The 26,129-nt window shown below is 44.7% G+C and overlaps 2 protein-coding genes across 5 annotated transcripts in view; one reads left to right on the top strand and one right to left on the bottom strand.

Moving 5' to 3' along the window:
• The window catches only part of Il16 (interleukin 16), a 92,695-nt gene extending 83,259 nt beyond the window's left edge, over window positions 1-9,436 (top strand). For 2 of the 4 annotated variants that reach the window (XM_026388175.2, XM_077799850.1), the window contains 5 exons: window positions 609-777; window positions 2,072-2,173; window positions 5,433-5,691; window positions 5,925-6,047; window positions 8,950-9,436. In XM_026388175.2, the coding sequence (XP_026243960.2) occupies window positions 609-777; window positions 2,072-2,173; window positions 5,433-5,691; window positions 5,925-6,047; window positions 8,950-9,143 (847 nt within the window). In that variant the 3' untranslated portion in view covers window positions 9,144-9,436. Of the gene's footprint in view, window positions 1-608; window positions 778-2,071; window positions 2,174-5,432; window positions 5,692-5,921; window positions 6,048-8,949 lie in introns of all 4 variants that reach the window. The other 2 variants (XM_026388174.2, XM_026388176.2) reach the window with 2 other exon arrangements.
• A 3,141-nt stretch (window positions 9,437-12,577) lies between these two features.
• On the bottom strand, window positions 12,578-21,171 carry Stard5 (StAR related lipid transfer domain containing 5). The gene is made up of 6 exons (XM_026388177.1): window positions 21,038-21,171; window positions 20,387-20,436; window positions 19,896-20,028; window positions 16,061-16,178; window positions 15,130-15,223; window positions 12,578-13,167 (listed from the first exon to the last, which is right to left on the bottom strand). Exons 1-6 carry the CDS (start codon window positions 21,134-21,136, stop codon window positions 13,020-13,022), a joined length of 642 nt encoding a protein of 213 aa, XP_026243962.1. The 5' UTR covers window positions 21,137-21,171; the 3' UTR covers window positions 12,578-13,019.
• Between the last annotated feature and the right edge of the window lie 4,958 nt (window positions 21,172-26,129).

Genomic DNA, 26,129 nt, shown 5'->3' on the forward strand with positions numbered 1-26,129 from the left:
GTGCGTGCCACACCTCTCCCTTCCATATTAAGGAGAAGGTTTCACAACACCTAGCCTCAGAAAGTGGAGCACAAGAATGGCTCCCTGGCAGATTATCCATGATTCTGGAAGGTAGGCACACATCTGAAAGGTCCCATTCTTAACTCAGATGAAGCTAAGAGATTATCCCTTGGGAGTTCCTGCTGCTCCCCAAAAGGAATTCACTTGTACTCTACTCCTGGGCTCAGACCCTTGGACAGGAAGTTAGGACACCTGGGTTCTGGCCCCAGTTCAGGTACAGACCCCCTGACCATGAGCAGGTTCCTTCAACGCTTATCCTTAGTTTCTACTTCAGCTGAAATTGAGAGGCGAAGGAGAAGACCTGCTTCACAGAAATGTGAATTGGGCAGAAGTATTTTGGGGGCTTCTTCAGAGCTGGAGCTTGGTCCTCCCTCTTTAATCAGTGCAGTTCTGCATTTGTTTGTGTTATTTATTGTTCTTATGCTACATCAAATTTTAAAATGCCCCAAAGTATTTAGCATCATGCCTGAAATAGAGTAATTATGCAATAAATATTAGCTCTTCATAATATTGCTATTCATGCACTGTGCTCTTTCTTCTTATGAAAGCCTTTCAGAGCTGAGAGAATATACAGAAGGTCTCACTGAGCCCAAGGAAGCTGATGACAGGGACCATTGTTCCTCTCAGTCTGGTCAGTCAGTCATCTCCCTGCTCAGTTCAGAAGAATTAAAAAAACTCATTGAGGAAGTGAGAGTTCTGGATGAAGCAACATTAAAGGTAGGTTTCTTTTGTAAGTATTTACAGTGGCAAGAGGTTATTGTGGGTTGTTTGGTTACCACAGTTTGGACAAAGGGGAAGCAGCTCATGAAGTTCCATGGGTCTTGAGGCTAGAGAAGTCAGCTCGTAGTTGCAAAAGTGCATAAAATACAAAGAGCAGTCCCACCTAGGGTGCTATTGGGAGGGTATTTGTATTCTAACCTGGCAAGAACCTATAGGGCATCCCAGGGGGAGAGATTTGGGCTGGCACTGGAGCAGTAAGGGACACTATCCTTTCATCATGTCTGGTCTTGGAGATTCCAAATCAAAGGATCACAGAGCCAGCTGCAAGTCAGGGACTCTGATGGTGCTTGGAGCAAGTGAATTCGTTGATATAAATTCACTCCCTAGCACAGGTTGCAAAACAGTGACTGCCGAGCTCTGGGACCTGAAGGTGTATTTTATTTCGTCTGTATGATGATTTTTTTGTTATTGAATTCTAGATATTACAAAACCTAAATCAATATCTGGATTTCTAACTCTATTCTTTAAAGGGAATGATCTAGTAGCATTGGGTCTGTCTTCCTACGTAGTAGCCAACCCTTTAGAGCAGGAAATAAATATTTGTTGGCTGTGATTCCTTCATCTACCCATTTTGCTCATTTAAGTGACCTGCTGGCCTCTGTAGGAGCCGGAGCTTAAGACTGCAATTCTAGACCAGAATAGGGGTTGCTGGCTTTGGTCTATACAGGGAGGTTGTCCTGGCTCTGTGGGAGCCCATTTCCAGTCTGGGAAATGCTGTGTGTGTACCTGCATTTGTGTACATGTCTGGTTATGCATGTATTCTAGAGAGAGAGGTCACCTGGGCCCCCAGACTGCTGCTACTGTGTCCCACAGAGGAGAAGGGAGAAAGAGGGAGCAACCAGCTTCTGTAAAACAGTACTGAATCTTGGGCTTTCTGACCCAAAGTCCTTGTCCTATGAGACATGGTAGAGCTTCATTATCTATCATGCTGGGATTTTAGCTAACTCCACAGCAGCTAGCCCAGCATGTATTAGTGCGGGTACAGATGGGGTAAGGAAAGGAGGAAAAGAATTGTGCTTGCTGCTTTACATACATCTTTTTCTACTTCTAAACTTCCTCTGAAAATACAGTCTTCTCTATAGATGATGAAACTGAAAGTGAGGTTTGAGGAAGTGACAGAACTTGGAGCCTGGCCCAGCTGAGCTTGATAAAATAAATCAGTCTGATGTTAAAGCATTTATTGAATTGTTCATGCTGCTGCCCTGAGGCGTTGATGTGTTTTCATTTGCAGCAATTAGACAGCATCCACGTCACCATCTTACACAAGGAGGAAGGCGTTGGCCTTGGCTTCAGCTTGGCAGGAGGAGCAGATCTAGAAAACAAGGTGATTACGGTAAGTGGGCCAAAGATGGGGGGCGTTTCAGAGCCTGAGGGGATGTCTCTGGGGGGAGAAGCAAACTTGCCAGGTTGGGACCCTGTGCTGGGGAACAGAGGAATGCATGACACCAGGTCACTGGGCAGGCAGTTAGGACAGGATCTTAAAGGAGAGCCAACAGGACCCTCCTTTTCAAGAACCACAGACGGATTACTTGTGTGGGACTTCATATTTAACCCTCATCCTAATCCTCACTTTAATAAAGAAGGTCTCTGGGTACCCAAAACAACTTCAATGTACCCAAATGAAACTGAATCACTTGTGGAGCTTCAAAAACGTGTGTGTGTATGTGTGTGTGTTTATGATTTTCACACCAGAACATCTGAATCAGAATTTTGCAGGATTGAAGCTCTATTGCCTACATTTTTTAAGGTTCCAGAGGACACTTTAAAAACTGAAACTACATTTTATTCAATGTCATGTCTCTTCCTTTGGAAATATAGTCCTAGTAATCACTAAGATTTAGATAAGAGTCGTTTTGTAATGCCAGATTCGTGGAACCCCAATAGACCACCAGGAGCCGAATCCGATGCAATCATACAAGAGTCTTTATTGCAAGCTTGAGCCTGGACTCACAACCGTTTTCGACGCAGAAGTCCCGAGGAGGGAGCCGGGCCCTTAGTTCAGTGAGGACTTATAGTTTTTTGGGGGATATTCTATGCATCACAACATCACACAGCAAATCATTTCACACCATGGGAAAGTCAACAACAATTCTTAACATTGATTAGCACATTCACTGGCAGGAACAAGTTGGGTAGGAGTGATTGGTTAGTGTAAGAGGGGGATTCTTTTGAACTGATTGGTTTAATCCACAAGGGGTGTATGTGTTGAACTACATGGTTTCCTAACATGTTATCAACCACCCAGATATTGGGGGGGGGTCATCTGGCATCCCAGGTATTCTCCCTGTCCCATGCTGATTGGTGGTTGCTAGGGGGTTGCTATGGGTCCTCACCTAGCCTAACTGAGTCAGGGACACCTGGCCCCTGCAGATCTCTCCTGTTTGCAGACAAACAATTCAGCAGGGTGGATATGTGCCTAAGAGTGCTCTGTGGTTTTTTCCAAGGACAAGGGTCACGCCCCCTTCCTTGGACAGGCTTTGAGGTAGAAGCTGCTGTTATCTACTTTTTCAAAAATGGAGTCACATCAGTTTCTCAGTTTATGAGCACAGGCACCTTTTTAGAAGGCTGTACAGTCAGGATTGAAGACCTGGCCTGAGGTACAACACAGATCACCTCATAGGAAGGAACAAAAGGCAGAGCCCTGTAAAAACAGTGGCTTTCCTGCTTTTGCCCACTCAGAGGGTGAGACTGTTCACTTAGGCAGCTGAGAAGCCAATCTGATGGTTAGTTGAGCACAACGGGCCACAGCTGGAGGAAAGAACAGTTACTGTGCATGCATGTAAATGGCAGTGCACATCCCAGGACTTCAGATCCCATGGTCCAGCCCCTGTTCACAGAGGAACTGCTAAAGCCTGGATGGTGCTGAGAGAGCAACACATCAGTGGACCCCATGATTCTGGCCTGGGCAATCTGATCAGCCCACTGCTCCAGACCAAGTGTGCTTGACCCAGATGATTTCTGATCCTCCTATCTTCATGGACCAGGCAATGACATAGCTGCTGTGTCTCTCTAAAGCTGAGCACATATAGTTGTCATCTCACAGCTGTGTTGTCTCAGGGTATGTGGATGGTGGTGGGCTCATTTGAATGTCTTTGCCCAGCTGCAATAAATCTTCCAGTCCATAGCACCGGCCACCTTTAAACACACCATATCCCCTTGCAATGGTGATGTAGTACATTTATTTGTTACTTCAGTTGGTCCTGAGTGAGCAATGACTTCCTTGATTTATTTATAAGTTCTTTACCACAAAAAAGCACATAAAACTAAAAAGTACCTATTTCTGTTATTAAGCACTTGGCTGAACACTATAAACAGGTTCCTGATTCTGTAGTTAGTTCCCTTTCAATTTATAGAGAAGGCTCTCTTGTGTTTGAATAGAGCCTGCCTGTGGAAATAGCACTTTGGATCTTTTTCTCTGTCCTTGAGTAGCAATTTCTTTTCACTCCATTTGGCTAGCCACCCCTGAGCACTCAAATTCAGCACGCTGAGTGAGCATGTGAGCAAAATTTCCTCTTTCTCCTTCTGCGTTTAACAGTTCTCTTCATTTATAGATTTGTAAAAAGAGAACCAAGTATGAGACCATGCGTGACCAAGCAGCATGCCCAGTGACCTCAGTGTGCTCACCACCTCAGTGACCTCTTGTCTAAATTAATCTTCCCACATCTTGGGTTGAATAGTTGTTTTATAGAGGAGGAACCTCACAGCAGAAGTTCTGCTTCATGCTGGGGGCTCACAGCCTACGAATTCTGGCATTATCTGACCACATAATAGAATTTTCTAACACCAAAACCACTTCAGAGACTAAAGTGCTTGTTCACATCATAAAAAGTAAAACAATCTGAAGCTCCTTTAAGTGAGTGCCCATAAGTCCTTTTAATTATAATTTACATCATTAAAGAGGGCAAGGCAAAGACATTTTGTTTTAATCCTGCATATTTTTGCTGAAAGTGATCAAGAAGTGACTAATGTCTAGACTGCCTACGATGGTGTATATCAAATATATCCTGCAGAAGATGGGACCAGAGAGAGCATTTCTCTATGGAGAAAGGGTTCTTTGTTGGAACACTTTGGGCAATCACCATATCATATTGCCTGTTCTTAGAGATCTATGCAAATTTGCATTGTAGTATTTCTAATGCCTTTAGAGAAATAGACGTTTTCAGAGTTGTTTTTTTTAATTTTTTGCTTAATTCAGTATTTTTCAAGTTTCTTTGATCTTAGAGACCCTTTCTTACTCATCACCTATTAACATGCCATAGAATCAGAATTCAAGGGAAGTAGTTTGGGAAATGCTGATCTAGGACAGGTAAGGCAGAAGATTTCCCCGGGAATGTCCATGAAGATTGTAGTGATGTGGTCCATGGCATGGTTCTGAGAAGAATTCTGAAGGCTCACCTGGACGTTATTGCAGGTGATCTCTGCTATGGGTAGAGGACAAAGGGAAGCTAGCCCCTGTGCCAGTAGCTCTGATCTAGGACACAATTATCTTAGTTTTCTTTGGCGTCAAAAATCCCTATAGAGTTGACTGCCTGACAAGTTCAGATCCTCTATCAATATGGATCTGACTTCCTGATTTCCTTTCATTTACTCAGGTTCACAGAGTGTTTCCAAACGGGTTGGCCTCCCAGGAAGGGACCATTCAGAAGGGCAATGAGGTTCTTTCCATCAATGGAAAGTCCCTCAAAGGGGCCACCCACAATGATGCTCTGGCCATCCTCCGCCAAGCTCGGGACCCAAGGCAAGCTGTGATTGTCACAAGGAGGTCAACTCTGGAGGCCACCCTGGATTTGAACTCCTCCACTGACTCTGCAGCCTCAGCTTCTGCAGCCAGTGACGTTTCTGTAGAATCCAGTAAGTTCTCCCCACTCAGTGGAAGCTTTATGGACCATATTGCCTCTGGCCACTTGGGGCCAGTCTAGGTGGGGATGCTTAGCAATTTGTGGCCCCAACCACATGTGACCTGCCTAGTATCTTGTGGAGATGTGTGTCTTGTGTTCACGAGTGTGTGAACACAGCACCAGCTGGGTCATCCTCAGCTTGGGAGTAGAGCAGCCTCTAACAAGTCCCTGCATCTTCCTCAGCAGCAGAGGCAACAGTCTGCACGGTGACACTGGAGAAGACCTCTGCAGGGTTGGGCTTCAGCCTGGAAGGAGGGAAGGGCTCCCTGCATGGAGACAAACCTCTCACCATCAACAGGATTTTCAAAGGTGTGGTATGGGCTTTTTGAATGCTCTCCAGTTTCATGGGCACTTTCTGGTGACATTGGTTTCCCATAACCCCATGTCCTCTTGAGAGGCATGCAGGTCCATTTAGGGCTCAGTTCTGCTTTTCAACCTTTACCCCTTTGCTCAGATAGCCCCTTAACCCCTCTGTTTTACTAGGTCCTTGTTTTAGTCAACTTTCTCACAGCTGTGACTAAAAGATCAGACCAGAACGATTTTAAAGGAGGAAAAGTTTATTTGAGGGCTCACCATTTTAGATGTCTCAGTCCATAGACAGCTGACTCCATTCCTCAGGGCTCAAGGTGAGACAGAACAACATGGCAGAAGAGTATGACGGAAGGGAAGTGGCTCACATGATGATCAGGAAACAGAGGAAGAAAGAGACTCCACTCTCCAGATACAAAATATATACCCCATAATCACATCATTAATGAACCACTTCCTCCAGCCACACCACATCTGCCTTAAGTTGCCACTCAGTAATCCCATCGCAGATTGATCACTGATTAGGTTAAGGTTATAACTCAATAACTTCTTCTCCAAATCTTTTTGCATTGTCTTACCTGTGAGTTTTTTGGGGATACCAAATCTAAACCATAAAAGTCCTCTTGCAACTGAGCCCTGGGCTTGGTTCAGCTTAGCAGAGCCAAGACTAGACTGAGGCAGGTAAAACCCTGGCCTGAGGTTCAAAATTTAATGGGGCACCAAAATACACAGTAATCAAGATCAATACAATTTCAGTCCTTCCTTTCTTCCTTCCTCCCTCCCTCCCTCCCTCCCTTCTTTCCTTTCTTCCTTCCTGGGGTACTGGGGATTGAACCCAAACACCCTCTGTCACTGAGCTATACTCTTGGCCCTTTTTGAGACAGGGTCTCCCTAAGTTGCTGAGGTCGGCCTTAAAGTTATGATCCTTTGTGCCTCGGCCTTCTATATCACCAAACCCAGCTCAATGCAAAATTTCAATTAATTAATTAATTTTGCAATCTTTGGGAATTAAACCTAGGGCCCTGAGCATGCTAGACAAGTGCTCTGTCATTGAGCTATATCCCCAGCCTTCAGTGCAATATATAAATATTTTTAAAATCAAAATAATTTAAAAAAATTCATGTTGAACAAAATACAATCAAAGTCTGGCTTTGAACCTGCTCCACTTGACCTTACTGGCCTTACCCTAGTCCTAACTCATCAGCTCCCACTTTTACTTACAATTTTGATATTTTCTTCACCATAGATTGGGGAGGACTAAATATCCCATACATTCCTGTAGCCTCGGCCTCTGTCTCCAGCCCCAGCATTGGCTTTCCACAAAGGGATGCCCTTGCAGGGACGGTGCTCTCTGATGGCTTAAAGTCAGGGTGGGGAAGCCAAGGGGAGGGGGTGAAAGAGTATTTGACGTGGGGGTCACTGGGTTTGGGTTTTCCTGTGAAAATCATGAATGACCTAAAGCTGCCATATAAATCTTCCCTGAATTCTTTGCTACTCTTCAACTGGAAGCCTATGCACCACAGGGCAAGATGTTGTGAGACCTGACCACAGGAAAGGATGCTAAGATGTCTGGGAGCTAGTTCCAGCTCTGCCTCTGAGTTGCTGGGTGACCACTTCTTCTCATCCAAAGGAAAAAAAAAAATAAAAGAGGCAAAGAGGTACAGGTAGAGGTATGTGTCTGAGAGCTCTTAGAACTGGCACCCTAAGGCATCCAACTCTGCTCTCTGTCCTACTTGGATCCCTGTGGCCAACTGGTTTTGTTAGAGGAATCTCTGTGGCAGCTATGAAAACCCAGAGAGTAGGCTGAGGTGTATATGATGATTCCCCCAGAATCCATGTTAATTCCAATTTTGAGAAAGATAATTTGAACTTTTTCAAAGGTCAATTTGGAATTATCATGGGGTCCAAAGTCAACAGAGTCAAAAGACTTGGACCCATGAACTTGGTTCCAATGCTAATTCTCCTCCTTAGAGTAGGATGAGCTTGAGCAAGTCAATTCACCATCCTGGCCCCATTTGCTCCTATGGGGATAACTAACCAGCTGCAAGGTACTAAGGGATGTGGATGCTGGAGCCAGAAGTTCTGGGCTTCAATGCAGGTTCAACCACTTTAGCAGTTTTGAAGCTCTGAAAGAAGCACTTTAGTCTTTGATTTCTTCACCTATAAAAAGGGAATACTAAAGGCATATACCTCATAGGATTACTGTCACCAATGCAAACCATTAGCACAATGCCCATCATAACAATTAACCAAAATAATTTAGCTATTTTATTATTTTGTATTATTTTTCATTATTTGTGAAGGTCATGGTGTCAACTGGGAAATTTATAAACTGTATAAAAAGTCATGTTTCCACATGCAGCTTTTGAAAAGTGGGTACCATACAGAATTATGTCTTTCTTACATGGGCACAGAGGCCTTCTCCATGCTGCTCAGAGCCAAAAGCCTATGAAGACTACCTCATGAAAATCTCACCAGCTCTGTTCCTGTACCGCCCAGTACTGTTCTCCTAAGAAAGGGAGACCAAAAGCAAGGGGGTGGGATATTGGCTCAGTGTTCAAGGGAGGCATTGAGGAGGACTTAGCACCCTAGAGTCTTCTGTGAACTGTAGAAGTCTCACTAACCGGGCTCTGGCTTGGCGCTGCCTAGAATCTCCTTCCTCTGGGAATAGCAAGGGCTGCAGTTTTCCAAAGGTCACAGAGAGCTGGAGCCTGGTGTCTAAGTGCTGAGCCACCATTTTATAATATTCCTCATTTTGGAACCACCACCAAACTTCCAAGAAATGGGTGTGTCATTCTCTTCTCAGCTGTCCCGGCTCCTTGGAGATCACGGGTAGAAGTAACTTCTCGTTTTGTCCTATCACCAGTCGAGCCCATTATAATGTTCTTCTCCCTTGTTTCAGGGGCAGCTGCAGAACAAAGTGAGATGGTCCAGCCAGGAGATGAAATCTTGCATCTGGCTGGCACTGCTATGCAGGGTCTCACACGGTTTGAAGCCTGGAATGTCATCAAGGCACTGCCTGATGGACCTGTCACTATTGTTATCAAACGGAAAAGCCTGCAGTCCAAGGGGACCACAGCCACTGGAGACCCCTAGACAGGGCACCAACTCTGAAGCCAAAGCCATGAGCACACAGCTCCCATAACTGCTGATTCTCAGGGTCTCTGCTGCCCACCCCACCCAGATCAGGGAAAGCACAGGTGTGCTTCCTGGGGATTGCTGCTCAGGTCCAGACCTTCTGGAAAACAATCCAGCAAGAGGACTGTCATCAAAATAAGGCAGAGTCACGCTGGGGTGGCTAATACAAACTGTATACTGTATATATATGAAGTTTAATGATAATGTTGTGGTGCCATAATAAAATGGATATATTACAGTTTGATCTGAAACCCATGTCCTGCTATGCAAAATCTTATATGAGTATTATAACTGTGACAACCTGCCCCATAATAGCAACATTTGTTTTTATCATGATTCTGAAGTGTGGGCAGGCCTTGGCCAGAGAGCTCACCTCTCCCTACTCCCACTTGGCATCAACTGCAGCAACTCAAAGGCTGGAAGTCTTTGACCGTGTGAAGGATCATTTCATAATACATCTCGGAGTTGTCTGCCTGGGGATGCAGATGGGCTTTGGCCTGAACATCTACAGGTGGCCAACGCCTGTGGCTTGGGCTTCCTTATAACACAGCTTCTGAACTCTTTGGGTGAGCATCCCGGGAGTGCAAGAGCCAGGTAGAAGCAGCATCTTTTTTATGCCCTCATTTCAGGAGTCCCGTAGCATTGCTTTCTTTGTAATCTGTCAGAACTAGCACAAATCCACTCAGATTTATAGGATATGAAAATATGGCCAAGGCCACATTTGGAAAATAAAGTCTTTCACACAAAACATTTGTTTTTGAATAAGTGATCCTAGGCAAGGAAGGTGTCAGGTGATAGAGCCAGTGAGCAGAGCAAAGGTGAAACTCATGGTGTGGAGAGGTGCATCAACAGGATGTACCACCATGTATGTAAGCATAAGATAAAAATGGCTACCACCTTCCTATCATATGCCAAGCACTGTGTTTGATATGAAATGGTGTTTAGTAATCACAGCACCTTGTATAGCATGTGGTTCTGTGCCACTCTATTGATGAGGGCACTGAGACTCAGGGATAGTAAGTAACTTGCCCAGCTGTGAAGTGATCAGAGAGAGATTTGAGTCCTCCGGTGGTTTGGGAGAGATAAATAATAGGCTCTTAGATTTTTGAGGCCAAAATTTCTGTAAGTTTGGGAAAATACCTCTGAATACCCGACCAATGGGTATTACCTTTGGTCATCGCTGAGCACCTGATTGCCAAATTCAGGACAAGTCAATGAAACTTTGAATTAGCATCACCCAGCATACTTTGACCAGGTCTAGTCCAGAATACCAGCTCCTCCTGAGCTTCTGCTCCTACACACTGAATGTGTGGGGGAAGGCCTGACAAGGATCACAGATAAAACACAAAGTAGTTTATTCCCAGGCCATAATCCATGGGACCATGCTAATGTAATTGATGGCTTCTCCAGGGTCCACAGGAAGCCAAGAATCTTTCAGAAGACTGGACTCAGAAAACCCAGCTGGGTTCCTACTCTTCATGTAAACCCCTTTAGTGTTCTTGTCACAGTTGGCATCAGCTGATTGTGTTTTATTATTCAGAGAAATAATGGGCTTAGTTTGTTTCTTGCACGTTGTCTTGCTCACCCCATCCTAAATTTCTTCAAGCAAGTAGATAAGAAATTTGAAATATCATGTTATCAGGTTTTAGATTTAATAGGAACACTGGAGGTAAACTTGATGAAAGTGTATCTCAATACAATGCCCACTCCCCAGGGTCTTACTGTGTGCCTGCCCAGGACCGGGCAATGAGGCCACACTCCCTGCCTGCACAATCTCATCATCTGGGCACCCATGTGACCGGGAATTGTTCTGAGTCTTCTCAAGCAGCCAAGTGATAGTGGGACCAGCCCAGGGAAAGAGAAAGGAAGGTGGGGAAAGGTAGGAGCATGGAGCTATTATGGGCCTGTGATCCTGAGACTCCTTGGAAATGGGGCAAAGCAAGCAGGTGGGTAGGAAGAGGTTGTCTGAGGACAAGGGCATGAATATGGTGAGTTCATGGCTCTCCCAGTACTCCTTCTGTCTCTGCCCTCTTTTAGAAGGTCCCCTTCTCTTGCTCAGGTTCCTGGTCTCCAAGTCAAGAGAATTCAGGGCAGTTATGGGCAAGAGGGCCCTGAAACTAAAGCTCATCCATCTGAGTTCCATCGTGTGAGGATTTCATTATGAGGTTTCACTGTCCTTGGCCAGCTGACAGAGGCTTGGAAAACAGTGGCTTAGAAACAATATTTCCAGTTACTCTCCAACACTGCAGACATTACAGTTAATAATCCTGGACCTAGTACTCTCCATGAGAAGGAATCCTCTCAAGGGCCCCTCCCTGGCAGTCCTAGTTCTTTGCTTTGTATGGCATTTTACTGGTTAATACATTATCTCACTGTGTCAAAATTCAAGAAGCAGTATGCCTCCATACATTAGAAAGTCAAAGCAGACCTACTTTCTCCCCCGGGTCTTCCTGTGGGCCTGCGCACACTCCCTGTGCCTGCACAATCTCATCATGTGGCATGGTGATGTTTTCTGTAACAGTTGTTCTGAGTCTTCTGGGCTCAAACCAGTTTAACCTGATGCCAAATGAATCATGTAAGGTCAGCACAGAATATCATATGGGCCAGAGACAAGTCCTTAAGTGACTGGTCATCCAAGACTTAGTGACTTATGTTTGGAGTAGCAAAGGTGGAATGCCATGGAAATTTCCTGCATGGGCAATAGTAACAGAAGCTGCCACATGAAGGGCCTCTGATCAGACAAAGGAGGGGTCTTCCTTACAAAGGTGGAAGCCAGACATGGTTTCAAAGGAATGCTAGAGGATCACTCTGGCTGTGAAGCCTTGACTGGACACAGGTAAAAGAAGTTGTGCGTTGACTTCCTGCTGAGTCTCTCTGGGTGATAAAGCTGTGCTCCCTGGCTCTGAAGATGTACAGGTGGGTATGGACACTGCAGGGTTGTACAGTCCAGTAGCAGACTCTTAGAGGAAAGATTCCAGCCAGGGATGCTAGAGGGAGGCCTGCTCTGCCCTCCTTCTCGGTAGCAGTGTGACCTGATGGGGCCCTGGAGGCCAGAGCACTCCAGCTATGACCTTCTTAATAGAGGGCAAGAAGAGGTAGATACCCTAGGGAAGGAGACGCTTATCCCCAGAGTTCTACTCACAGACAGGAGAAGTTTACTTCATTTAGAGTCACTCTCAAAGAAAACTAATCTCAAAGACTGCAGATTTGGTTTGGGGCAGATTCAAACTCCCTGGTGTTACTGGTGATATAACTCACTCAAAGGAAAGAAGGCAGAAGACGAATTCCAACAGAAGAACCACGGAAAGTATTGATCCAAATGGAAAGAATTTTTTCTTAAGGCTTATTCAATTGTTCAAAACAATTATTTTTCCAAGTTGACATGTTTTTAAGGGGAAAATCTTACATGGTGTCAAAACATGTATGAGGGTTTCCAAAAAATGCACTCAGGACTTGGTTTCAGTGTTCATCATGATTCTCTAGGACAAACATGGAGACATGGCCTCTGACAGTGAGGTACATACAGGATTGGAACCACAGTGCATCACACAGTGCTGAGCTGAGTTCTTGTCAGGTAGCCAGAAGTTTGGGTCCACCCTGCCTCAAGTGAGTTTGGATCACAGGTAGAATTACAAGTATGTGAATGGTTCCTCTCCTGCCAATCCTGAGAGGGCAGAGGAAGTAGGAGTGGGAGGGCTATCGCCCTTGGCTGGCATTCTTAGAGACTCACTGCCCAAGAGTAAAAGCAGGCTTGGGTTCTCCTAGATCTGAGGTATTCCAGCAAGTGGAGCTCCTCAATGAGTCACAGATGTTCTTTGCCAACAACTGAGGGCATCAGTCATGGAATTTCTTCACTGCTTTCTGAAGGTTGGCATAAAAACTGGTCATGCTCCGAGGGAAGAAGGAGTCCACTACACTCTGTGGGAGGTAACCGCTGAGGTCAGTCTGGAAGAATGTGACCAGGTTGGTCTTATTGGGCTCTCTGTGAAAGCAACAGCAGAGCTGTGTTAGGCATCTGTCACAGAGGGGCTGGCACAGTACCAGATCAGGCAAAGAGAGCCTGGCCCAGCAGAAACGGCTGTTACACAGCGACCACATTCAATCCCTTGCAGGATTCACTGCCCAGGGGGCCACTTTGTACTTTCTTGTTTAAGATGGGAACATGGCCTCTAGTGAACATATCCTATAGTCCCATCAGGCCCTCGGGGGTTGATGGGTGTGGGGGGGGTCCCTCCTTTCTAAGAAGAGAGATTCCCTCTGACAGATTTGTTTGTAGATGCTTTCAAGAACCTTCTCTGTTTGAGGCCCTGGGAGGAGTGAACACAGAAGCTGGTTTTGTCTCTCTGCTCAGGCGGCAATTCTCAAAACGTCAGGAGCTCCTGGGGGACCATGGCACCCTTTCCAGGGGTTTACAAGGTCAAAACTGTTTTCATAACAATACAAATATATGATTTGCCCTTTTCACACTTGCATCTTTAACACATTATGTCCCATCATCCCATTGATGAAACAATTGAGCAACAAAACACTTGCAGTAAATGAAATAATTTGTTTTTAGAGTTCTATTCTTTTGAAAAAATAATAGGTGAATGATTAGTGATGATTTTCATTAATACAGTAAGTTTCATAATAATTGATCAAATAACTTATTAATCACTCAATTATTAAATAAATGATAAATTATATAACAAGCTCTATATTATGACTTCCAACCCACCTCAATGTACCTTTGTCAGTTTCATTGAAATAATAGCAGAATTGAAAACTCAGAACTTTGTTGAGTGGACAAGAGCTGGGCAAGTCAATGCTTGGTTTAAAACCTGCATACTAGCTGGGTTTTGTGGGGACTTTCTGGTCCCAACCAGGCCATCTGCAAAATTTGTGCAATAACCTTTGCTATCTTATATGAGGACTCTTACTCTGAAAAATTCCTTTCCAGCAGACACGGCACCATGGAAAGGTAGTTCTCAGCACTGACAGCCAAGTGGGGACAATAAGGAAATGAAGCAGAGGTTAGAGCCCTGGATCTAGGGCACCTCTGTACTGAGGGGACTAAAAATCCTAGTGTGTGTTAAAGCATGGCTATGCTATTTTCAGACTTAAAATGTTGTTACATTTAAGAAAAGTCCTTTGAAAGATGTTTGAAAAGCCAGCTTAGCAAACAGTGTTAGGTGGAGGTCCAGGTCTGGTTTCTAGTAAGGTCCTATGGCATCAGGCCTGCCTCCTGGGGCTGAGAAAGCTCAAGCCCCTCCCCTCTTGGAGTCTACAGGAACACAAGAACACACTGGCAGGTGTAATCTCTTTTATTGTCAATTTGGGTGGCACCCAGAATACACTAGTGACCTTCAGGTTATTCATTACATATAAAGTTCCTTGTAAAAATCTGGCCTTGTGAGCTGTGGGTAAACAGGAAGGGATCCCGGGCTCAGTTCCGTGATTGACTCACAGTGTGGTCTCTGATTGCCCTTCAGCTCCCAAGACCACCCCAATCCTTGTTGAGATGATCATTGTTTAGAATGTGCAGTAGGGATGGTCATACTCCCAGCTGCTCCAGGCTGGTGGATGGTTCCCAGGGAGTGCAGGAGAAATTTGCCAGAGCTCAGACTCTGCCAACCTCCTAGACTGATCATAGATACATACTTAACCACCCAAAACTGTTTCATCTTCTAAATGGGACCATGGCATTTATTCAACCTGACTTATGGGTGGGAGTAAGGATTTTACATATCAAAAATTTAAATTATAACAGCATCCCCCATGTATGAGATGCTTTAGCATATTATGTCACTCATGTGTTTGTGTGTAATAGTGCTTTGTAACATCAAAGCCTAAAGAGCCTAAGACATTTTGTTCTTATGAATCCTAGTCAAAGTACCTATTCTTAGAGTGTCCAGAGTGAAGTCAGTCAGGTCTGAAACATGGCCTCCCTCTTCATTATTCTTACCCTGGCAGAGGTTCACAGAAGCAACCACAAGGATGGTTGAATCCTCTCACAAAACCTGGCTTCGGGGGGCATAGTGGATGTTCCACATGGGTAGCTGGAAGACAGTTCAGACAAACAGTGATCTACAGCTTCAGTCAGACCTAGCCACTTAAGTGCTACAATGTGAGCAGAACCAGTTACTGAGAGCTGGCGAGAGGGCAAGAGACTCTTGCTACATGGCCTCAAATTTCTTCCCCACCCTGTACACCCACTTACATTCCCGTACATGCGCACACACGCAAATCCACACACACAAATATTACACTCCCACATGCAGCTTCCCCAAGCCGATAAGAATATTGGAACAAAGAATATTCTATAATACAAGGTTTGGGGGTGGAAGGAGGAAGGTGCCTTTCTTAAATCTCAGCTGACAGAAGCGGGGATGTATCTATAATCTCCTCCATGAGGCAGATTCAGAGGAACAGTATGGGCTGTGTGGTAGCAGCTCTGCTCTTTGTTGAGCAGGAAGGGAGTGGACTGTGCCCAACCCTCTCAGGAGGACACATCCATGAACTCAGTGAGTCACTGCATATCAAGGTTTTGTGATACCCAACTGTAACCTGCATGTCCACAGCTCAAACTACGAGTCTCAGCAGGAACAAGAAGGGGTGCTGACAAGATCTGGGACTAAATAAATATATCTATATAAATAAAATTACTGGCACAAGGATTATCCCACCTCAGACCCTCATGGCATGGAATCCCCCCAAACTGTGAAGGCAAGGCACATACTGTTATTGAGATGATCATTGTTTAGAATGTGCAGTAGGGATGGTCATACCCCGCTACTGCTTGGTTTCCAGCTGCTTGGCTTTCCTTAAGAATCTGAGGAGTGGAGGAGAGAGCCCAGCCTCCTGGGCAGGCCTGACAGCACCTGGTTGTCACTCACCATTGGAACTGATGGTCCCATCCTCATATCTCTTGACTAGCACCAAGTCCACAAAGTCCCTGGGAGAAATGAGCTTCATGGCAGCTGAGGGGGTGGAGGTTCTGCTTATGCAAAGTGTCTGCCAAAGAAAAAGGGAGCCTAGCTGTGTCTGAAGGTCAGAGATCTTCTCCTAGCTCTCCCCTGTCTACCAGGGTCTGGGGAAAAGGAAAGCATGGCACTGTGCACATGAGGGCCCAGAGGGAGGCCCTGGTGATGCTAAAGAACTTTCCACTAGGTATACTGGGGATGAACTTCCAGATGACTTCACTTCCTAAATTGGCTGCATCTGCAGATAGGGTCTCTTTTCCTGCTTAAAAACAAACAAACAAACAAACAAACAAAAAACCCACCCCCCCACACACAAAAAGAGCATTCTCCCATCTTCCCTCACGTAGAATCACCCTATCATGAATTCTCTCTGGGTGTATCCCTAGGGTACCAAAGACAATCAGGAACACTGATTTAAATATTTAATCAAGGTGTCATATACACTGGGGTTAGAATTTCATGTTTTTCCCTTTCTTAAACATAGTTGAAAGTGTGGGGTCAGAAACAAGGCGATTTCGATATTTCTGAATTCTGGTATTTCATAGAAGAAAAGAATAGCAAAAGAGTTTTTTTTTTTTTTTTTAAATTGGTGCATTATAATTATACATAATAGTAGGATTGGTTGTTACATACTTGTACATACACACAATATAACAATATAATTCAATACTTTTTTAAAAAATAGCCTCACTGCTTCCATGCAATTCATTGAGTTGCATGAAATGGAAATTTGAGTTCAAGGAAAATAATTATATACTTCTGATTATTAGTCTCAAATATATCATTTCTGAGAGAAAGTGTCTGGAGACCAAGACGAGGTCCATAGCAAGTCACAGATGTCAACATATTCATGGTATGTTTCTTCAACCCATCCATTGATCTGATGTCTATTTCAGAATTAGAACATTTAAAATTTGTCAAAATGATGCCAAGAAATGCCAATCTATAAGAAAGGGCCTTTTCTCCATATTTTGTTATTTTCACTAAATTGTTAAGAGCTACCAATTGTCAGCTCTTCTCTGCTTATTTGTAAACCAGTAGCATGTAGTAGCCTCTGCTATTTTCAGTTAATGTCTACTGAAGACTGTATCTCTCTGGCAAGAAATTATATCTTTTCATGGACACATGAATTAATTAAAACAAAGAATTCCATTTATCTCATCCAGAGATGCACAATATTTTTTTGTGTGTGTTTAATAATTCCCCATCAAAAGTTGTAATGTAATCTTGTCATTTTAATAAATTATACTCATACCTCAATCCAGATTAAAAAAATACAATTAGTCTTATAGTCAAAGGAAAGATACAATTAAAAAATAATTTCAACTTATATGCGTATCTATGATGTAAGATGATGACTTCCAAGAATAACATGCAGTATATTAAGATAAAATTCATTGAGTTGCATGAAATGGAAATTTGAGTTCAAGGAAAACAATTATATACGATTTCTGACTATTTAAAGAAAAACTTACTCATATTTTTAAAATGGGTGACAGTAAATACAAATTCATATGCTATTTAGATACAACTAAAAGAATGATACCAATACTTTGTTCAAAATTGACAAACTTATTAATATGTCAGAAATGCCAGGCTTTGCAACTTACAAAAATTTAGCTGTCAACTAGATTTGTGGGGTCATGAAAAATTTCTCAAAAATTTGTCAGAGGTATGTAAGCAAAAAAGTTGAAGACCCTTGCATCAGAGACTAACTGGGATCAGGCAGGATACATGGGCAAATTGTGGCCCAGCCAGGGATGAAGTGCCCTGTGTTGCCTGGAGCAGCAGCCCCATATCGGGAAGCAGGCATCACAGGCACAAACCAGGGTACAAGAGGAGCAGGAAGACCTGCCAGCATGACCCATTAGCAAGATGATCAAGAAGGCAATAGCAACTTGCACCAATGTAGAATTCAGCATAGGTGAACAGCTGGCTATCTTGTATGGTTCTGGCAAGATGGGAAAAGTAAGGAGCTTACAGTGTAATAACAATGAGGAAAACAGAACTCTGTGGGCCTCTGAGGGATGAGGTCACCAGAACCCAGAACTGGAGCTGGGGAAAAGGCAGTGGGGTAGAAAGAGGTTCTTGGGCTCCTCTGGAAGATAGTTGGCACCTGTGGTGGCTGAGAGGCAGGAAAGCTGGAGCTATCAGGTGGCTCTCAGGTCCCAGGTCAGCTTCTTATCTGTGTGAACTTGGGTGCTTCTCTTTACCTCTGTCAAACTATTTCCCTTCTTCAAGGTTTCAGTTAAAGCACTCTGAGTTTGTAAATGACAGCTTAGCCTTTAATCATTGTTATGGCATTTTAGTATTATCCTCTAACTTTTGAAGCCTTTTATTCTCACTCCCACCAGTCACTGTGTGAAGCCAAAGAACTGCAAACATGCTAAAAATATAAAAAATATTTAAAAATATATAAAATATATAATATAAAAACTATTTTTTAAAAAAATTCCATATATTACTTTTTTTTTTTTTTTTTTTTACTGGGGACTGAACCCTGTCCCATTTTACCACTGAGCTACATCCTCAGCCCTTCTTAAAATAATTACCATTTTTTAAAAATTTTGAAACAGAGTCTCATTAAGTTGCCCAGGCTGGATTCAAACTTGCTAGCCTCCTGCCTCAGCCTCTTGAGTTGCTGGGATTACAGGCATGCACCATCATGCCCAGTTGTATTATTCTTTAAAGGACATTAACACAAGTTTCCTCAGCTTCAATCATTTGCATGATTATTTGAATACTCTCTTAATTTTTTTGCTATTTCTGGTATCACCCATCATGTTAATTCACTTAATATTGCTGTCTAAATGTGCTGCCTTTTAAAAACTTAGATCACTTGATTTTAAAAGGAAGTTATCAGAAATGAAAAAAAAAAAAAAAAACACTTGCTATAAATGAAAAGCAATGCAAAGTTGGTAATTCTGACCCTGGGACCAGCTATCTATATTGTTATAAAGGAGATCAACAAATGTGACACAGGTTTCAAGGGCACATCAGCACCAGAGACAGTCCCCTTTAAATCATCAAAGAGATTAAAATTAAAGAAGAATTAACACAAGGCAGAATTAACACAACACAGGGCAGACTTATCAACATCTGAATTCTACTCTGATAGCCACCAGCTCCATGTGGCTATTTAAGCTTACATTAAGATTAATTAAATAAACTTAATTCATTTTCTCAAACTAGCCACCTTCTAATTCTCTGTGGCCACAGGGGACTTGTGAATAACTTATTGGGCAAAGTGGATTACAGAATATTTCTATCGTTGTAGAAAGTTCTACTAGGCAGGGCTAATCTGAATGGTATACATATTCCTAAAGGAAAGACTGTAATCCAGAAACTGCCACTTGGCACAGCTCCACAGCTGGCAGAGAATTCTGACTCCATGCCAAAGGTCTCTCCACTCATTCTCTTGGCCCCATCAAGGGGCACTATTGCAAACTAACAAATCCAGGCACTGCCTTGGTGTCCTTGGAGCCTAGACTCATTTGGTACTTCATCAACTACTGCCATCTATATTTTCTTGGTTCTGTTAAGGTCTTCTCTGCCTCTCAAAGTCATGGTTTCCTCCCTATATCTGGGCCAAGGCTGGCTTAGAGTGTTTCAAGCAGTGGGCAGCCAGTATGTACAGAACATGCTCTTTACCAAAAAGTGTCACAGACACCCTCCAGAGGAGATGGGGCCAGGTTACTGCAGCAGGGCCCAGACAATGTCAATGGATAACATGTTTGGAAAAACTTACATCCGTGATGCTTTGGATTATTTCAAAACTGGTCACATTCTCATCCCACTTCTCTCGAAGGCCCCCAGCAGCTGGCTTTACACAGTCCCATACTTCCTCTGGTGTCGCACACAGAATCCCTTCTCCTCGATACCTGAAGCACAAAAAGGAATTTGATCCCAAAGCATCAATCAAACTTGTTTATCTTGGGATTATATTTAAGGAATGGAAGGTGGACCATGCCAAAGCCATCATATTTCCTTAGGACAGGCTGGCAGAGAAGGGGCTGAAATATGTTAGCCCACCCCCCCTTTGGCCTGCAGAAACAGGTGCTGTGTTTTTGTTTTTATTTTGTTGTACAGGAATGTGGCTTGCTGGAAATTATTTAGATATAAACAGAAGCTAGTGCTTTTGGGGAAGATAATTGGTTAGTTGATCACAGTGTGTTAGGGTCGATTGGAATCTTTTGAGAAGCAAACTCTCTGACAAGCTTTGAGCAAGTGTGCACTTACAGGTTCCCTGGAAACTCCACAGATGGCCTCCAGGAAACTGACACTCCATTCTGTGAAAAGGCACAGAATCATAGAATTTTAGAGCTAGAAGGGCTCTGGAAGAACACCTGGCTCGGTCCCATGTTCTTTAGAAGAGGGGATGTACTCTCCAAGGTGACCCAACCCATTCAGGCAGAGTTGAGACTAGTAAAGCTGTCCCCACCGCAGGGGATGGGGAGGGAAGTCTTAAATGCTGAGGGTGGTTTTCAAATCATCTTAAATGCTTTTAAGTAAGTAATTTGGGGGTGTTTGTTAAAATTCACAAGTGTTAAGTAAGAAAAACGATTCCCATACCACCTCTGGGACAAAGATGCTCATGCTAAAAAACGGAATAAAGGCTTAGAGCTTGGAGTTTCGGGTTCCAAATCTAACCACCATTTAGGGTGACCTTGGGTAAGTCACTCAGAAAAAGGGGCAGATTCTTGCTTTCTAGAGTCATTGTGAGCACAAGTCCACTATTTATTAAGGAAACAACCCCCTAAGGGATCCCCCTCAATCCTGCCACGGGGGCTTGGAGTGCGATAAGCAACCGGGAGAGGAGTCTGGGGACTCTGGGGTCCAGGCCCCAGGGAGCAGTCTCCGCGACCCCTTGCCGCCCAGCTTTTCACTCACGCTCTCCCGGCAAATCTTCCAGCCCGAGGCGTCTCGCCGGTACTGGAGCACCTTCTCTGCCACGGTCTCGCTCACGTGAGCAGCTTCGGCCGGGTCCATCACCACCAGAGACGTGAAGCGAGAAGGGTGGTGCCCTGATTGGGAGGCCGGAAGCCAAGCCCTAGGCGGAGCTTGGAGCCCCGCCTCCGGCCTCCTGCTCCAGGATTGGTCCGGACCCACAGAAGATCACGCCCCACACCGAGATTGGCAGGTCGGGAGACTGACGGCCAGGCGCCGCAGGTCGCACCACCGCCTGGGTGGGCTCACCACTCCCGGGCTGGTTCCGCAGTTTTGCAGACCCGCCCAGAGCCTTGGTGCGGTTGGGGCGCTGTGTTGCGCCCAGTAGCACCCGCACCAGAAGAGGTCGATGATGGCCAAGTCTGGACAAACTCCTAGGGTGGTTTAACAAGGGTGTTCCGGGTACTGCTCTAAGGGAGGGAGAGGGAATATGCCTGGAGGCTTGGAGGCCCTTTAAGGAGCAGCCGAGAAGGTGAAAGAAAATTAGTGGCCTGGAGCAGGGTCTGGAGAAGAGTGAGGAGGGCCGGGTAGGAGTCAGGAGCAGGAGGTGCAGAAAAGAAGACCGATCCAGGTTGAAGTGATTAGGAGGTACAATATAGAGCTCTCTGCCACTGATTAAAAATTCAATGTAGAATATTTCTATAAATCTGTGGCTTGAAAGTCAGTCTGGGCCCTATTAGAGTTTTGTTTGGGTTTAAAGCTCTATGGAATGTCTTTCAGGCCATTGTGAAAAGCAGGAGTTTCTGGGTCAAAGAATTTTGTTTGGGTTTAAAGCCAAGGAAAAGTAAGGTTGATGTAGAAAGTGATTTTGTTAGACATCAAACATTCAGGAGATGATTAACCTTATTAATCATGATTGTGAGGGATGGGGAAAAAGGAAGAAGCATCACAATTCCCACTTGGCTTGCATAGCTGGTGGCTTAAGTGACATGGGGAAAGAGGTAGACTCTAGGAAGAAGATGGTGAAATTAGTTCTGGACATGTTTAGATGCCGGAGGGGCCTCTGAATGGAGATATCTAGTGTGATGTGATGTGCTGTCATGTGAGAGAGGCTCTGGCTTTATATAAGGGATCTTATCAGGAATTTTTGCATCCAGGTGGCCTGGCCAGGGGGCAAGGAGGCACTGGGAGTGAGGTCTGAGGTTGGGTTGGAGTCACAGCCCCACAGGGAGAACTAAAAGGGCAACCTGTTTCTTCCTCAAGGTTATGTCCAACTAAATTTTTTAAAAGGTTGTTGCTGATGAAGCCAGAATTATACAGGCAGTCAGTATAGAGAGGTAAATCGAGTCAGGTCAGATCAAGGAGGTCAATTTTGAGTGAGTCTGAGAAGTTGGAGACTGTCTCCTGAGGGATTGAAATGTCAATTCCTTCAGAGCCCTTCCTCCACTCTCATCAAGAACCTGCCCCTGCTCCAACCTCCCTGTCCCAGAAATTTCCCCTCCCTACAGGGAGCTATAAGGTTGTTAATTAATGTGTTCTGGGCTGCTCCATCCCGCCCTTCCCCCTTCACCCACCTGTTTCCCACCTTTTGGCCCTCCCACAAGAATTCCTGGGCCTAGTCACCTATGCAGGAAGGAGAGAGATAAGAGGAAGAGAGCAGGAGAACAAAGGAAGCCTAGGAAATTATAGAAAGGGCAGAACGCCTTGCTTCTTCATATACCAGTTATGGCCCTCCCTCTCCCTCCCAGGCAAAGTCTCTGTGTGCTTCTCTATTGTTCAGAGAACTGTCACAGATAACTAGCACTATCACTGAGACCTATTTATGTTATTTTTCTTTATTGCATACTCATTTTTTAAGGTTTGAAAGAACAGTTTGGAAGACCTGAAGGGCTGCCGCTTCTGAGGAGGGCCTGGATAAAGAATTGGGGAACCTCAAGTGTCACACATTATTTGTTGTGTCATTTGGGTCAAGTCCCTTAACCCCTTTGAGCCTTAGTTAACTCCAAGGTGAAATGGGATAATAATGAATGTCTTCCAGGCCATTGTGAAAAGCAGGTGAAAGAATACATATGAATAGTTCTAGGAGCCATAGAGGATAAACTAAGTATCTACATTTTAAAAAAATATTAAGCATACCAAAATACCATTACAAGTTAGATAATAGGCAAAATATATATATATATATTGGGACACATTTTAACCAAAATTAAGTATCTTATTGGACAAAATGTTCTTAAAAATCATTAGGAAAATTTTAAGCAGCTCCATAGGGAGAAAAAAAAATGCATCAGACAGAGATACTTTGTAGAAAAATAAATCAGCAGAGCTAATAAGGACACAAAAAATATGTAGAATCTCAATCAGAGAATTTCAAATTAAAAGAGACTTTTTTTAAACCTAATAGCCAAACAAAAAAAGGTTTGTTAATACCCTGTGTTAATGACATTATGGAGAAATAGTTTTATATTTGTTTTTAGACTGTGGATGGGACTATAGATGAATGCAACTCTCTAGGAACAAAAGTATCGTGTTAATATATGCTCTACTTGTTCTTTGACCCAGAAACTCCTCCTAACAAAGGCATATAAGATTGATTTTGCAACTGGAAGCAAGCTATTTGTCAATATATTATACAACGTTACATTATATACATTTATTAGAATATTATGTAATCATTACAATAATGCAGCATGAGGCTAGAGTAAAAACCAATTGCTCAACCGAGCTGAGGCCCAGGCAGTCTGGCAATATTTGTTGAAATGAATAGACTTTTCTCACCAAGTACAGTTAACTCTCGCTAACGGACATGAATGGTGTTTATTGGTAGTAAGTTCTTACCCTTCTGTAGTAAAACTTTTTTGCATATGAACCAATAGGTAAAGGAATTCATATATTACATTATGTATTAGGTAAAAGAATACAGCAGTTTGAAGGGGCAATGGCATTATGGATAAGTGAGCAGATTGTCTGGTTCAAATGCCAGCAGCATCACCTACTGGTCATGATCTTGGCAATTCATTGACCATTCCATACCTTAGCATTCTCGTTTGGACAGTGAAATAAATAATAGGACTAACAGAGTTGATGTTTAGGTGAAATGATTTAATAAAAAAACAGAATGGTGCTTGACATACCGTAAATGTTTAACATATGTTCATATATATCTTGAGTGAGAAAGAAATAATCAGAGATTAGAGATGTGCTTGATTGTGTTTATATGTTCATGCTTATATAGTCATTTGCTACATAGGGTGTTTTGGTTAATGACAAACAGTATACATGATAGTGGTCCCAAAAGATTTTAACACCTACTGATGTCATAGCCATCTTATGTAAATTAACTCTATGATATAACAAAACCATCTAATGACACATCTCTTAGGATGTACTCCTATTGTCAAGCAATACATGAACATGTATGTAGGATGTTTATGTTCATATATGTATGTTTAGGATATTCATTTCTAGGAAGGGATAAAATAAATACTTAATAATGGAGAGTAAGTCCAACAGACATTTCTCTTTCATTTTTGATCATTATATTTGTTTTAGTTATTTTACTTAATAGCATATAGGACTTTTTAAATTTAAAAAGACTCGTTAAAAATTCAACGTAGAATATTTCTGTAAATCTGTGGCTTGAAAGTCAGTCTGGGCCCTATTGGAATTTTGTTTGGGTTTAAAGCTCTATAGAATGTCTTTCAGGCCATTGTGAAAAGCAGGAGTTTCTGGGTCAAAGAATTTTGTTTGGGTTTAAAGCCAAGGGAAAGTAAGGTTGATGTAGAAAGTGATTTTGTTAGACATCAAACATTCAGGAGATGATTACACTTATTAAAAGAGAGCATGGAATACAGGTTTTTAAAAAAATAGCACTATAAGAATCTTTAATCGAGTGCCTGCAAGCGAGGCGCACCTGCAAGCCACGGGCGGGCGGGTCAGGCCCAGCAACCAGCCAAGGGACTGCAGCTTCAGGCGCCGGCGGGGAACGCGGACCGGACCCACTAGGACAGGTCCGGCGGCGGACAGCTGAGGGCTAGGCCCGTCCCCTCCCCCAGTGTCTGCAGGTAGGAGGGACTGAGAACAGCAGCAGAGCCAGCCCAAAGCCTGCTGAGGGGCGGAACCGGCCCCTCCCCCAGTGCCTGCAAGCGAGGCGCACCTGCAAGCCACGGGCGGGCGGGTCAAGCCCAGCAACCAGCCAAGGGACTGCAGCTACACGCGCCGGCGGGGAACGCGGACCGGACCCACTAGGACAGGTCCGGCGGCGGACGGCTGAGGGCTAGGCCCGTCCCCTCCCCCAGTGTCTGCAGGTAGGAGGGACTGAGAACAGCAGCAGAGCCAGCCCAAAGCCTGCTGAGGGGCGGAACCGGCCCCTCCCCCAGTGCCTGCAAGCGAGGCGCACCTGCAAGCCACGGGCGGGCGGGTCAGGCCCAGCAACCAGCCAAGGGACTGCAGCTACACGCGCCGGCGGGGAACGCGGACCGGACCCACTAGGACAGGTCCGGCGGCGGACGGCTGAGGGCTAGGCCCGTCCCCTCCCCCAGTGTCTGCAGGTAGGAGGGATTGAGAACAGCAGCAGAGCCAGCCCAAAGCCTGCTGAGGGGCGGAACCGGCCCCTCCCCCAGTGCCTGCAAGCGAGGCGCACCTGCAAGCCACGGGCGGGCGGGTCAGGCCCAGCAACCAGCCAAGGGACTGCAGCTACACGCGCCGGCGGGGAACGCGGACCGGACCCACTAGGACAGGTCCGGCGGCGGACAGCTGAGGGCTAGGCCCGTCCCCTCCCCCAGTGTCTGCAGGTAGGAGGGACTGAGAACAGCAGCAGAGCCAGCCCAAAGCCTGCTGAGGGGCGGAACCGGCCCCTCCCCCAGTGCCTGCAAGCGAGGCGCACCTGCAAGCCACGGGCGGGCGGGTCAGGCCCAGCAACCAGCCAAGGGACTGCAGCTACACGCGCCGGCGGGGAACGCGGACCGGACCCACTAGGACAGGTCCGGCGGCGGACAGCTGAGGGCTAGGCCCGTCCCCTCCCCCAGTGTCTGCAGGTAGGAGGGATTGAGAACAGCAGCAGAGCCAGCCCAAAGCCTGCTGAGGGGCGGAACCG

Source organism: Urocitellus parryii, chromosome 6, assembly GCF_045843805.1.
Source record: "Urocitellus parryii isolate mUroPar1 chromosome 6, mUroPar1.hap1, whole genome shotgun sequence".
NCBI lineage: Eukaryota > Metazoa > Chordata > Mammalia > Rodentia > Sciuridae > Urocitellus > Urocitellus parryii.

Coding starts and splice junctions, on each gene's coding strand:
- Stard5 (XM_026388177.1), bottom strand. CDS start 21,136: ATGGACCCGGCCGAAGCTGCTCACGTGAGCGAGACCGTGGCAGAGAAG. Junction 20,029..20,386: donor GTGGAGTTTCCAGGGAACCT/GTAAGTGCACAC, acceptor TTTGTGCTTCAG/GTATCGAGGAGAAGGGATTC. Junction 13,168..15,129: donor TTCTGTGAACCTCTGCCAGG/GTAAGAATAATG, acceptor TTGCTTTCACAG/AGAGCCCAATAAGACCAACC.